At 39.8% G+C, this 12,559-nt stretch overlaps 1 protein-coding gene across 1 annotated transcript in view; it reads left to right on the plus strand.

Annotated features, from left to right (window-relative positions):
- The window catches only part of LOC143172087 (methyl-CpG-binding domain protein 2), a 44,264-nt gene that overhangs the window by 4,740 nt on the left and 26,965 nt on the right, over positions 1-12,559 (plus strand). Inside the window, exon 2 of the mRNA XM_076361330.1 lies at positions 9,748-9,907. Within this exon, the coding sequence (XP_076217445.1) occupies positions 9,748-9,907 (160 nt within the window). The remainder of the gene's footprint in view (positions 1-9,747; positions 9,908-12,559) is intronic.

The raw sequence follows: 12,559 nt of genomic DNA on the forward strand, positions 1-12,559 counted from the left end.
GCATCTGATTTTTCTTTTAAATCAAGCTGCTGTGCTTGTATGAACCATATTTCCAGTTTCTCCTAACTGTTGTTACCTTATTTTAATCAAAGTTCTCTGAGAAACTGTACCTACACAAAGGGCATTTTTTAAGTGACTCTCCTAGTAGTAACCTATTTGTGTAAGGCCTAATACTGTAGTAAATTGGCATCAGGATTTTTTTAAAGTATTATTTATTCAGTGTAGTGTGAGGTAGGGGGTGCTGCTGTCCTGTCAAAAGACTCAGTCATACTTCCAAAGTCCTGCAAAAGTCTGAGTAAAGTGGGAACTTTGAACATGGGTATCTCAGCTTCTGATTTCTTTACCCCTTCTTTTTGTGGGTAAAATCCCTTTAGTGTATATAACCCCCTAGAGCGTTTACTGGTTGAAAAATGTTTCTTAAACTCTGGCATGAAATTACTTCTTTCATAGCAGCAGCAAGTTAATACTCTGTTTTGATGCATTTGTTCCTCGTGGGAAAAAAGCAAGCAAGAACTACTCCTTTCTAGTCGAGATTAAAAAAGCCAAGTAGTTGACACCGCTTTCAGTGGATTCTAACAGGCTGTTAAGTTTAACTACAAAAGCTTTTCCAGTATAGGTGTACCCACGGGGCAAACAGACATCCCTTTGAAGTTTGTTTTGTGGTTTGACAGTAAGATAAATGCCGGAGAGTTTCCAGTGACAGTAGGATTAGTTTAATTCTGTGCTTTGCTTTTTGCCTTTTTTTTTGTTTTGTTTTGTTTTGTTTTGTTTTAGGGAGACCTTTACCTTTGTCTTTAAAAGCGAGCAAGTCATGACTTCCAGAGTGATGTTCAATTGTGCTTATGTTATACATAGGCTTATTGGTTTGTTTTGTTTCCAAAGGTAATTAGTGCATAGAGCAAGTCCTAATAGTGAGGTCTAAATTTTGAGAATGTACTCCACCTTCTGTGCAAGAAAAAAATTGCTGCCATTAGCTGCTTGTTAATTTCTTAGTGCTGCTCCTATTATAGCTTTTTTTCTGCCGTGCACCCGCTTCAGGGGCTGGCCTTCATTGAGGAGAATTTTCAGTTGCCGTCTTGTTCTTCTCATCCCTTCTGAAGGTCTGCATCTTTTCTCCTTCACTGCTCATAACTGTACTGCTTTTCTAAACTTACATGAAAACCAACACAAGGCCAATGATAATAACAAACAAGTTAGCCCAAGTTTTCTTGTGTAGGCTTTCTCTGATCATCTTTAGGTTTTAGTTTGAATATTTTGGCTGCCTTTTGTTTTTGCCTGTTGGAAGGAGAATGTAAAAAAGAAGTTTAAGTGGAACAGGTGTTATTTTGTATTTCCATGGCTCAATTACTTTCACTGATCTCTGAAAATGCATGGTAACAATCTCCCCTTCGGTTTGGGGCAGCATTGGGAATGCTGGTTGAACTGTGCTGCCTAATAGGGTCTTAGTGTGTAAAATAAATTTATTTTCTTTATAGGGTGAATTCATCCCTGTACTGAATGATAATAAAGATTATTACGAAGTCATAGTGGTAACTCTGACTTCATTTTACGAGGGCACAATGAATCAGTCCTCTGTCCCAGCAAAGGAGCTCATCGGGTTGTTTAGGAAGCAGAAATAGGTTCTGACAAATGAATCCAAAATAGTTCCCTAAATAGAAGATTAAATAACAATCTAGAAATTAACCTTTTACAGTTTATTGGTGTCAATTGCTGTTGGTGATTTCGTGTGGTGGTATAAACTATACATACTATTGTGTAAAAAATATATTTTTGTTGCAAGTGAAATTAGATACCAAATGCTGAACTCCTTTGAAGGCATGAAAATGTATTATGTTATGCCATTCATGTAGTGACTTCTCTACCGAATCTTCGAACGTCTTGTTCAAGAGTGTGTGCTTGAGTATTTGCAAACAAATCTTTGAGGAAAGATACCTCCAACAGTTGCAGAGCAGTTTTGACACCGTGGTGAACAAATCTGTTGTGATCCCTTAGAGGTCAGCTACCTAGGAGGCTTTAGTCAGCAGCTGTCCAGTATTAGGTTCCCTTGAACATAAGATCAAACAACTAATTTTATTGTGGGATTTCTGTGGTCTTATTTAGTATTACACTATGAAATACTTGGATATATTTCCAATCTCCTCACTTTCCTGGGCTTCATTCCCAACCTACGGAGGGGAGTGACTGGAAGAAATACTTTGCCTTGCTCTACCTCTGTTAGGTAGCCCAATTAAGATGTCTTCAATCTGAATTGCCTTTTCAAAAGTGTTTAGCATTTTTCTTCCTCTTCACTGGTGTGTGGCTCTAGGTCAGACTACAGCCTGCCAGATGGGATCCTGAGAAAACAGGAACTAGGCATCTGTTGGCCACCTTGGGATAGGTGGCGTGACTGATTTGTTTAGACTGACCCTGCAGTGCTGTAGTAGAGGGTGTAAATACTAAATTAAGGGAAGGAATTGTAGTTTTAATAGCCATGAGATCACACCTTCTCTTTCTTCAGTTTCTTATCATTTTAGCCACTGCTGCAAAACTGTGAAGCTAGAGCTGCTTTGAAAAGCGAGACATTTTAAACCTGGAGAAGACGGCATGTTTTCCCAGTTATCATCTGCTGTTGGAGCACCTAGCTTGCTGTGGTTGAAATTTTCCTCAAAAATCTGTTTGATGGGGAGGGCCAGGAAGCAAAAACTCAAAAAAAAAAAAAGGAAGTTTGCCAAAATTTTTTTGAAAGCAACCGAACCCAGAAATGTCTGCCAACAAGATTATTGTTTTAATAAGCCACACTACTATCTTGCCTGTAAACTTGCTGTGCATTTTGAACTGGGGAGGGGGCCAGATAGGCTAGCATCAAGTAGGTTTTGCTGTATGATAAAATTCAAGGTAACTTCCTTGTACGTTAATTAGCTTGCTCTACTGCTTCACAGGAAACATCTGAAAAGTGTCTTTATTAAAAAAGTTCCTTGCAAGCTCATTATATAACATAATCACCTTCAGCCCACTAAGAACTTCAATTTGTATAGTATGTGAATTTGCACAAGCATATAGCTGGAGGTGAAGGGTTGTGTTCTTAATTTAATCTTGTATAAAGTGATTTAAGCCTTGATAAAGTCATTGAAAGAATAGTTTTCAGATGTTTTTGCACGTCACTTCTTTTGAGGTGTGCTGTTTTTTGTTAATTGGTTATGTCGAAAAACGTTGCACGGTGTTTAATTTGACAGGATAAAGTTTAAGTGCTCATACGCATGTCAACTATGGTAGAACTAAGTCTCTCAGGTGCACTAAATAGAATATTTCTATTTGGAAAAAAACCCCAGAAATTTCTAATTGAAGTTAAGAAATTTTTTAAAAAGCTATAGAAAGTTAACTGTCTTTAGGTAAGACTAAATATTTGTAGCATTTTCAGTTAATACTTATGAAAAAAACAGTCTTACAACAATCTGTTGTCGAATTCTATGTGGAGATATTCCTGTGTAATCCCACATTAGTCTTGCAATTCTAAATTGTCTCAAAGTTGGGTCACACTGCAGTTTAGTCAGACCAGAGGCTCCGCTATGTCATAGAATCATAGAATCACAGAATGGTTTGGGTTGGAAGGGACCTCTAAAGGCCATCTAGTCCAACCCCCCTGCCATGAGCAGGGACATCGTCAACTAGATCAGGTTGCTCAGAGCCCCGTCCAGCCTGACCTGGAATGTTTCCAGGGATGGGGCATCCACCCCCTCTCTGGGCAACCTGGGCCAGTGCTTCACCACCCTCAGCGTAAAACATTTCTTCCTTCTATCTAGTCTAAATCTACCCCCCTTTAGTTTAAAGCCATTCCCCCTTGGCCTGTTGCAACAGGCCCTGCTAAAAAGTCTGCCCCCATCTTTTTTATAAGCCCCCTTTAAGTACTGACAGGCTGCAATAAGGTCTCCCCGAAGCCTTCTCTTCTCGAGGCTGAACAACCCCAACTCTCTCAGCCTTTCTTCAGAGCAGAGGTGTTCCATCCCCCTGATCATTTTCGTGTCCCTCCTCTGGACCCGCTCCAACAGGTCCGTGTCTTTCTTATGCTGAGGGCTCCAGAGCTGGACGCAGTGCTCCAGGTGGGCTCTCACCAGAGCAGAGCAGAGGGGCAGAATCCCCTCCCTCGACCTGCTGGCCACACTGCTTTGGATGCAGCCCAGGATACGATTGGCCTTCTGGGCTGCGAGCGCACATTGCTGGCTCATGTCCAGCTTTTCATCCACCAGTACCCCCAAGTCCTTCTCGGCAGGGCTGCTCTCAAGCCCTTCATCCCCCAGCCTGTATTGATACCGGGGGTTGCCCTGACTCAGGTGCAGGACCTTGCACTTGGCCTTGTCGAACCTCATGAGGTTCACACGGGCCCGCTTCTCGAGCTTGTCCAGGTCCCTCTGGATGGCATCCCGTCCCTCTGGCGTGTCAACCACACCACTCAGCTTGGTGTCATCTGCAAACTTGCTGAGGGTGCACTTGATCCCACTGTCTATGTCACTGACGAAGATATTAAACAGTACCGGTCCCAACACGGACCCCTGCGGGACGCCACTCGTCACCAATCTCCATCTGGCCATTGAGCCGTTGACCACTACCCTCTGGATGTGACCATCCAACCAATTCCTCACCCACCGGACAGTCCACCCATCAAATCCATACCTCTCCAGTTTAGGGAGAAGGCTGTTGTGGGGGACCGTGTCAAAGGCCTTACAGAGGTCCAGATAGACGACATCTGTAGCCCTTCCCGTGTCCACTGATGTAGTCACTCCATCATAGAAGGCCACTAGGTTGGTCAGGCAGGACTTGCCCTTGGTGACGCCATGCTGGCTGTCTTGAATGACCTCCCTGTCCTCCATGTGCCTTAGCAGAGCTTCCAGGAGGATCTGTTCCATGATCTTCCCAGGCACAGAGGTGAGCCTGACTGGCCTGTAGTTCCACGAGTCTTCCTTTTTTCCTTTTTAAAAATGGGGGTTATGTTTCTCCTTTTCCAGTCAGTGGGAACTTAACCCTGAAAGAATGCTTTCATGTGCTTCTTGTTGCATGAAAGAAGTCAGTATAAAAATGAATGTGCAGAATATGTGGATCAGGGCAAATTTTACTGGGTCCTCCCATATCCATGTAATGTTTCCTTAAAATAATGTAGTGGTCCATGCTTCTGACTTTTGTAGCAGCTGAAATTTTAGAGTATGTGAACTCAGAGCAATGCATTTTAAAAATCTTCTGCAGCAAGTGTGACTTCAAAGTCTGAGCTTTCTTCAACGTCCCTTTCAGTTTGACTTCTAAGATATCTCCAGAGTATCATCCAGAGTGCCTTCTCAGAGAGAAGAAAGCTTAATACCTCTCCTTCCACCTTTCTTTTCTGCTCAAAACTAAGTTTGAACATAAACTTGGTTTTAACACCTTTGGGGGGGGGAAAGAACATGCTGTTTCTTAGTTTCACCCAAGATGTGTAAGTAGCAGGCTTTTACGTAGACACACTGGTTTAAATAGGTTCTATAATCTCACTCTTTTCCGTTAGTGCATACTAATTATTTAATAGATGTTCAAATAAAGCCTCTGCAAATAGGCCTTTTATTTGACTTTTACGTCATGGAGCTTTCTCTGCAGGTAAGAGAAAGCTTTGCAGCAGGAGCAGGTTAGAGATTGAAGATAATCTGGGAATGATTCAGAAATTAAGGCATTACTTTAGTGGTTTGACAGCCTACACTTTCAGAGTAGAAAATGGAAACAACTGCAGGACTGGTAGTGAAAAAAAGAATATATGTGAAAGCTAATATAGGTGGGGTGGAAATAAAGTTTTGAGTTTATTCAAATCCTTCCAGCTCACGTATTCATCTCCTACTTAGAACAGGGGGAAGGTCTGAGATATGAAATGATGAGTCTGGATGGCAATAGAAAAAATTGCAGCCTTGAAACTGAACGGAAGGCCAGTGGGTATTTTGTTTGCCAGCTATTGAGGTTGAACCAGAAGGCTTACAGAGCATATACTTTCTCCAGTATTTTGACATCATATGAACTTGCTGAAACTCTGAAATGAAGAACAATTAAGGATAGGGGCTTTTGTGGAAAATGGAATCAAATGAAATGTAGTGTCGTAGTAGAATTCACTAGATTTTAGAGTTTGTGCCAAAATAATGTTCTGAAGTAAGCAGAAGGAATGCTACTCAATCTGTTGGACTTCAACGAACTGCACTTTCAATTGTGTGTCATTAGATTTCATTGAAGCTGGAGAATGGACAATACTACAGGTTTTGTGAAATGGTTAAGGTATGGAGTGAAGAGGAGACAATAATAGGTTATGATAAAACAAGGGCTTCTTGGTTGTCATAAGCTACTAATGGAGTTGCATGGATAATATTCTTGGCACCAGTCTGTTATTAATGTCCGTTAACTTGGACGCACAAGTGGTGTGTGCTATGCATCACGAGCAAGTTTCATACCTGGGGCATCATCAGAACAAGTGAGGATCAGAAAATAATCAGGAGAAATTGGATGATTTCAAAGATAAGGGGATGATTTAGGATGAAAATAATAAGGAATAGAAGACTATGCACTTAAGGACTAAGAAAAAGAATTTCTGCTTTTTGTCAGAGAGGGCAGATGGTTGATTCACCACTTGGAAGGAAAAGATGCATTGACAACAATATGAATGTAGTGGGATGCAAAGGAGTGACATACTTCTGCGGAGACAGGGTGGTACTGTGGTCACTGAGTGCTGACTGGAGGCAGCAACACCTGGAAAAGGAGTAGGACAGTGAGAATGAATGGTGGAATAAGGGGGATGTGGAGAAGTCCAGAATAAGTACTTGACTGAAGTGGCAACCAAAGCCAAGGCGGACAGATTCCTCTTTGCCTGCCTTTTTTGTTTGCTCTTGTCATGTCAGGTCAAGGGCAGATAGAGCAAGTCTATCATCCTTCACACCAGTGTGGGAAAACATGGAAGCAAAAGCTGTGGGACAGGATGTCAAACGCTTTTTAGTGAAAAAATGCCTATTTTCAGTTGCTTCTTTTTTGTCTTGGATTATTTTTTAATTTGTGTATTTTTTTATTTTTTAATCTTGGCACAAAAATGCAATTCTTAACACTGAAATTAAGATGAAACTAGATATTTAGCTAATGGATTGCAGTCTGTCCCTGCTAAGAGTTTCACCGTTAACTTAAATGGTAGATTTTGTGCTGTGGATTGAAATAGTGTTTAATACCAGCCCTACCAATGATCCATGCAGATGCTAATATGGAATATTGGATCATATGCTGTGATTTGCATTTTGATTATTGAACAAAACAAACAAACAAGACCCCCAAAATGTTAGATGTGTAAATAATAGAATTTAAGAATGTTGGATGCATTTATAAAGTTTGCTTTTGTTTCTGAAATCTGTTTTCAGGGTTCTACAGGAAGAATTTTTAGTGAAGGGTAGGCTGATACCTGCTCACTGCTGGAATTTTGGATTCCTTTGAGGTGTACATGAAGCATTTCTCTCCGAGGAACCTGAAGAGGAAAGCTAGTAAAAAGGGTGCTGTCTTGATGACACAGTCTGTTAGCTTCTTACGGAACAATAGAAGATGGTGATATGGGAAAAATGAAAGATAGCGTGTTTCATCTTTGGCACCAAAATTGGGATATAATAGAAGACGATGTAGGATGTCAAATTTCTACATCATTTTTAGTAGTTACTTAGCTGTGGGCTAAAATGACCCAGTGTATACAGTTTTTAATTTAAAAAAAAAAGTGTCTGGAATGGAGACTATTAACACCAACTTCAGGGTTTGCTTATAGTCATTGTTTTCTCCTTTTCATTCAGTGTTTTATGTTCATTAGGAAAGCTGGGAAAGCAATTCATAACAGGAGGCTTTATTCAGTAAATTCAGCCCTTCCAGTCTGTTAGGAAGCAGGGACATCTAGCTAGGCAGGCAGCAATTCTGGACAAGGTTTTATCCTGAACTTTTCTTACAGGTGCCTGAATAGGAATGAAAGACAATGGGTCAGATTATTTTAACAGCAAACTTACTTGCCCTGTCTCTGACCTTCAGTGCAGAATTTTTCCTACTGTTAACAAGCCAGGGTGTTAATCGCCACTATCTAAAATAAAACTGGTGGTGTGTTTAGTTTGGCTTATAGCATAGCTTCAATTACTGGTTTACGAGAAGTAGAAAAGAGTTTTGTGGTGGGGTGTGTGTACACGTATGTGTGGTGGGGTTTTTTTTTTCCCTCCCACACCCATCCTTGAGGAGGTTAGCTTCAGATTGTGATCTGTTTTAAGTCTTTTTCTCCCACCCTTTACCTCTTGGTAATTATGTCTTTCCATATTTCTGGATTCATTTAAATGACTTTGAAAACTGTTCAGCTTAATTAGCTATTTTTCCCAGAATTCAACACATATTCTTCTGTGGGGAAGTTCTTGCCTCAAGGTGTTTTTAAGTTTAAAAAAAAAAAACACACAACACTTTGGAAAAGTGAAGAAAACAAAAAACTTCGGTAGTTTTCTTCAGAAAGGAAGTGGCGTGAAAAACTCTCTGAGCTCAGTTAACCTTTTGGGTTTCAGTAGTTGGGAGGATTTTGACACTTGGCTTGTTTCATTGGATAGAAGTTTGCATTAGACCAAGAGAGTGTTGACTTCACATGATGGGTATTTAGCCATTTTCACGGCTGTCTATACTGAGAGGCTATCACAAACTGGTGTTGTAGTCTGAGTTTTACATAGCAGTTCTTGATTTTCTGCTGAGCTTTGAAGTCTGGGGGCAGCACCATTGTCCCTTACAGTGAAACGAGCTATATAGCTTCTTGTCAATAAGGTGCTTATTAGCAATGGTTTGCACACAGGGCATGCAGAGTAGTTAGTAAGTCTACGGGAATCCCCAGTGAGGTCGGTGAAAATATGCATGGATTAAATGTGTATTTAGTGCAGACAGTATGCACAATGTGTGTGACTGTGTTCGGGATGCTTGAGAATGAAGTAGAGATGAGGGGATAGAAAGTTCTGTGATGTAAAGATCGGTAGATATACCACTTCCTTAGGATAGCTGGAAATCAGGTATTTGCTGATGTTACTCAAAAACATCAGCTGGGACTTTGGGGTAATAATAATTCCATAATTCCAAATGAAGATGATTTAAATAACTTCCCTACAAGTGGTTTTGTTTGTTATGGTGGCATCTATATACACAGTTGCAGCTTTGGACCTGTTTCATGTTCTGCATCATCTTGCTTGCTGCTTGCTTGCTTGTTGCTCAGTTACTTATCTGGCTTCGCTCACCAGTCTTAATGACTGAATAGCTAAGAGATGTCATGTCACCTCAAATCCTAGTTCTGCGCATCTGTTTAATGCCTTGCTGCTTGATAGCTGAGAAGGGTTGCTGTTGAGTCTAGGTTGGCCTTAGCTAGCATTCGGTTTAAACCTTGCATACAGTCTTTACATTAGTGCAGAGAGGGTCCCTCACTTGGCCACAGTCTGACATTTATACTTCTCATACTGGAGTTTGGTTTAGCTGTGCGGCTAACCCAGCTTCCCAAGGTGTAGTGTATCCTAGCCTCCAACAGTCTGACATACAAATTAAATCCTGTGCAAAGGATGGGAGTGGATATGCAGAGGTTGGGCAGGTATACCATCACCAATCAACACATCAATGAACGTGCCACATGGAATAAAGATAATGGAAACTTTTTAGATATTTAACAAGGTATAAAACCTGTTATAAGAAGTCAAGGTTGTATCCTCTTGTACAACAAAACATACTAAAGTGTTTTCTTCTTTTTAGTCCAAGTGGTAAGAAGTTCAGAAGCAAGCCTCAGTTGGCAAGATACCTGGGAAACACTGTTGATCTCAGCAGTTTTGACTTCAGAACGGGAAAGATGATGCCCAGTAAATTGCAGAAGAACAAACAGAGACTAAGGAATGATTCTCTCAATCAAAATAAGGTTTGTTAGTAAATACTGTGTTTAAGGATATCCTAAGAATTTCCTTTCCTGTAGTTCATTTAGCAATTTCATTTCTGCTTAAAGCAGCCCGCTTCTAAGATGTACATGTATGTTTAATTTTTAGTAGTGGTAGAGACGTAAATTCATAAATAGAAGGAATACTCTGCTACTACCGAGAAAATATCAAGGTGAGGTTAAGTATGAATCAAAAGTTTGAGTAATTCAGGAGTTGGCTTGGGACTAAGGACCTCAGTGCTAGTCATCTACCTGAATGATGTTCTTCTAAATGGGAAAAGTTAGTACTGTTGACACTGTGAGATTCTCCTGTGCAAGGCTTCAAATTGCTATGTTCATCTTCCTGTTCTGAGATGAAGTAGTTCACATTTTTAATGTGTGCAATATGTGCCAGGAAGCTTGTTTTCTGAGGCAAATGTGTTTATCTGTACCAGTCTGGATGTCTGTGTACAGCTATGTAGCTTAACAAGGCCAGGCGTTTTCCTGTTTAAGATTGGGCCTTTCTCAATTGATCTGATTGTTCTCTTACTGTCTATTTCTTTTTGAACAACAGTGAATATTGACGAAAATGTGTATAATAGATTAAAAATAAAAGGCTGAAGCATACGGAAGTGAAATAACTGATGTAGCACATAGGGACATGACAAGTAAATTTAGCTGACCCTCAGATAGTATGTTCCTGGACAAACTTTAGAAACCTCATATGACAGTTTGAAACGATGTCTGTAACAACCTGCAATGTTTTCTTTTTAAAGTGTTTTATTCTTCAGGATTTCATAACTTACAGTAGTGTATGAAAATACCTAACAATTTATAGCTATGCCTTGTGCACTGATGTTTTTTGTCATCTGTCGTTTGTAATGAACCACACATTTCATGCTGATTTCTTTTTATTTAAAGCATGTGTTCAAATTATTTAATATTTCCTTCCCACAGACATGAGGCTTTCAAATAATACAACATTTGGGCGTAGTCCAAGGAAAGGTTTTGGTTAGGCTTTTTGCCTGAGCAGAAATTACAAAATTTGGTATATAAAATCTAGATGAGTCTGAGCTCACTTTGCATTCCTGTGATCTTAGATTACTTGAATGTTGCTCATAGTAGCTCTGTTAAATACAAGATTAGAAAAAAATGGGGTTTTTTTTTAGGTAAATAACATTTGTTATTTCAAGGTGACTGAATCTGTAACTCAGGAGCTTTCAAGAATTTCTGCAGTATTTCTGTGATAGTTAAAAATGAGATCTCAACTTACTCCTGAAGTTACGTTTTCTTCCACAGACACCGAGAGAGATTGTTTGTGGTCATCTTCTAGTCCGCCTTGCAGCTGTGCTGCTGGGGGCCATAAAAGACAGACTTGCATAGGCAAGTTTCTGTATAAACTTGCTCACATTTTGTGGGTTGTTTGTTTTTGTACAAACAGTTTACCACAAATGTTTCTAAATTCTTTGGCTCCCTTTATGTTTCAAGAAGGAATATCAAAATATACTTGAGTCTTCTTTCTCGGACGTGTCTAGGCAGTTAGATTTATGCAGCTGGTGGATGGAAATGCTGTCTTGCCATACTTCTAACTTTTGAGATTGTCATCATTAGCAGACTAGAACTCAATGTCAAGATTGACATATTAATGCCACCTGACTTAAAATGGAACTGAGGATGGTACGTGCTAATGAATGCTCTTCATTTTGTGATGTTAATGTACAACAGTGTAAATGACATGGAAATACTCTTCTAGCAAAATACTTCTCTTCAATCTTAGCGTTGTGCGTTCTTACTGACCTTTCAGTATTGGCAATAAAGGCATACATTTGATAGGCTTACTTACGGTAGAGCCGCAGGAGTTTTGCTTCAACCTGTACCAATCTTGCCATTGTTTTCTGTGTAACCATTTTTACATTTCATTTGCAAATTGAGTTACTTTATTTCTTTGAAGTGCTTTTGAAGAGACAATGAAATAAGGAATACAATTGAATATGAAGCCAGTAGATGCAGCATACTGCTGTGCTTATAAAAATATGCTTACCAATTCTTTCTATTGAAAAGAAAACACAATAGAGACTACTGGTTAAACATGCTGTGTGGTTATAAGCGACTTCTTAGGTTAAAGGATTTGAAAGGCCTGGAAATACATTGCTGAGTTTTTAAAACGTTTTTACGTCTGGGGCACATCGATGCTTCTGGAAATACATGTCTTTGGAAAGGTAGTGGACTGAAATTCTTTTGGAAACTGTTGTTGGAACATAAAATACTCCTAATGAGTAAAAATGAGCAGGGAGCATTGCTAGTTCTGCTAGCTGATACATTGCTATAGTTCCCAGAGTAGGAAGAGATTTTGTTTTGTGATAGTAGTCAAGCAGTGTGAAAGCCCACAGTATGTCTGTGTTTCTGAAGGCTGAAGTTTTGTAGATGTGCCTAAAACTGAACATTGTGAGCTTAATCACCCATCTGAAATGAAGTGATCTGTGTCTGACCATTTGAAATACGTAGATAATGTCTTCTCTCTGGAAAGCTCAAAAGAGCTTTCTGTTCTTCAGGAGAGGTGTTGGTTGTAGAGATCTTTGTTACTTATTTCACTTAGGATGTACTGGAAGCTTTTCCTTTGTCATGAATAAATCTTACGTATGGCTGGCTTATGACTTC

Source organism: Aptenodytes patagonicus, chromosome W, assembly GCF_965638725.1.
Source record: "Aptenodytes patagonicus chromosome W, bAptPat1.pri.cur, whole genome shotgun sequence".
Lineage (NCBI taxonomy): Eukaryota > Metazoa > Chordata > Aves > Sphenisciformes > Spheniscidae > Aptenodytes > Aptenodytes patagonicus.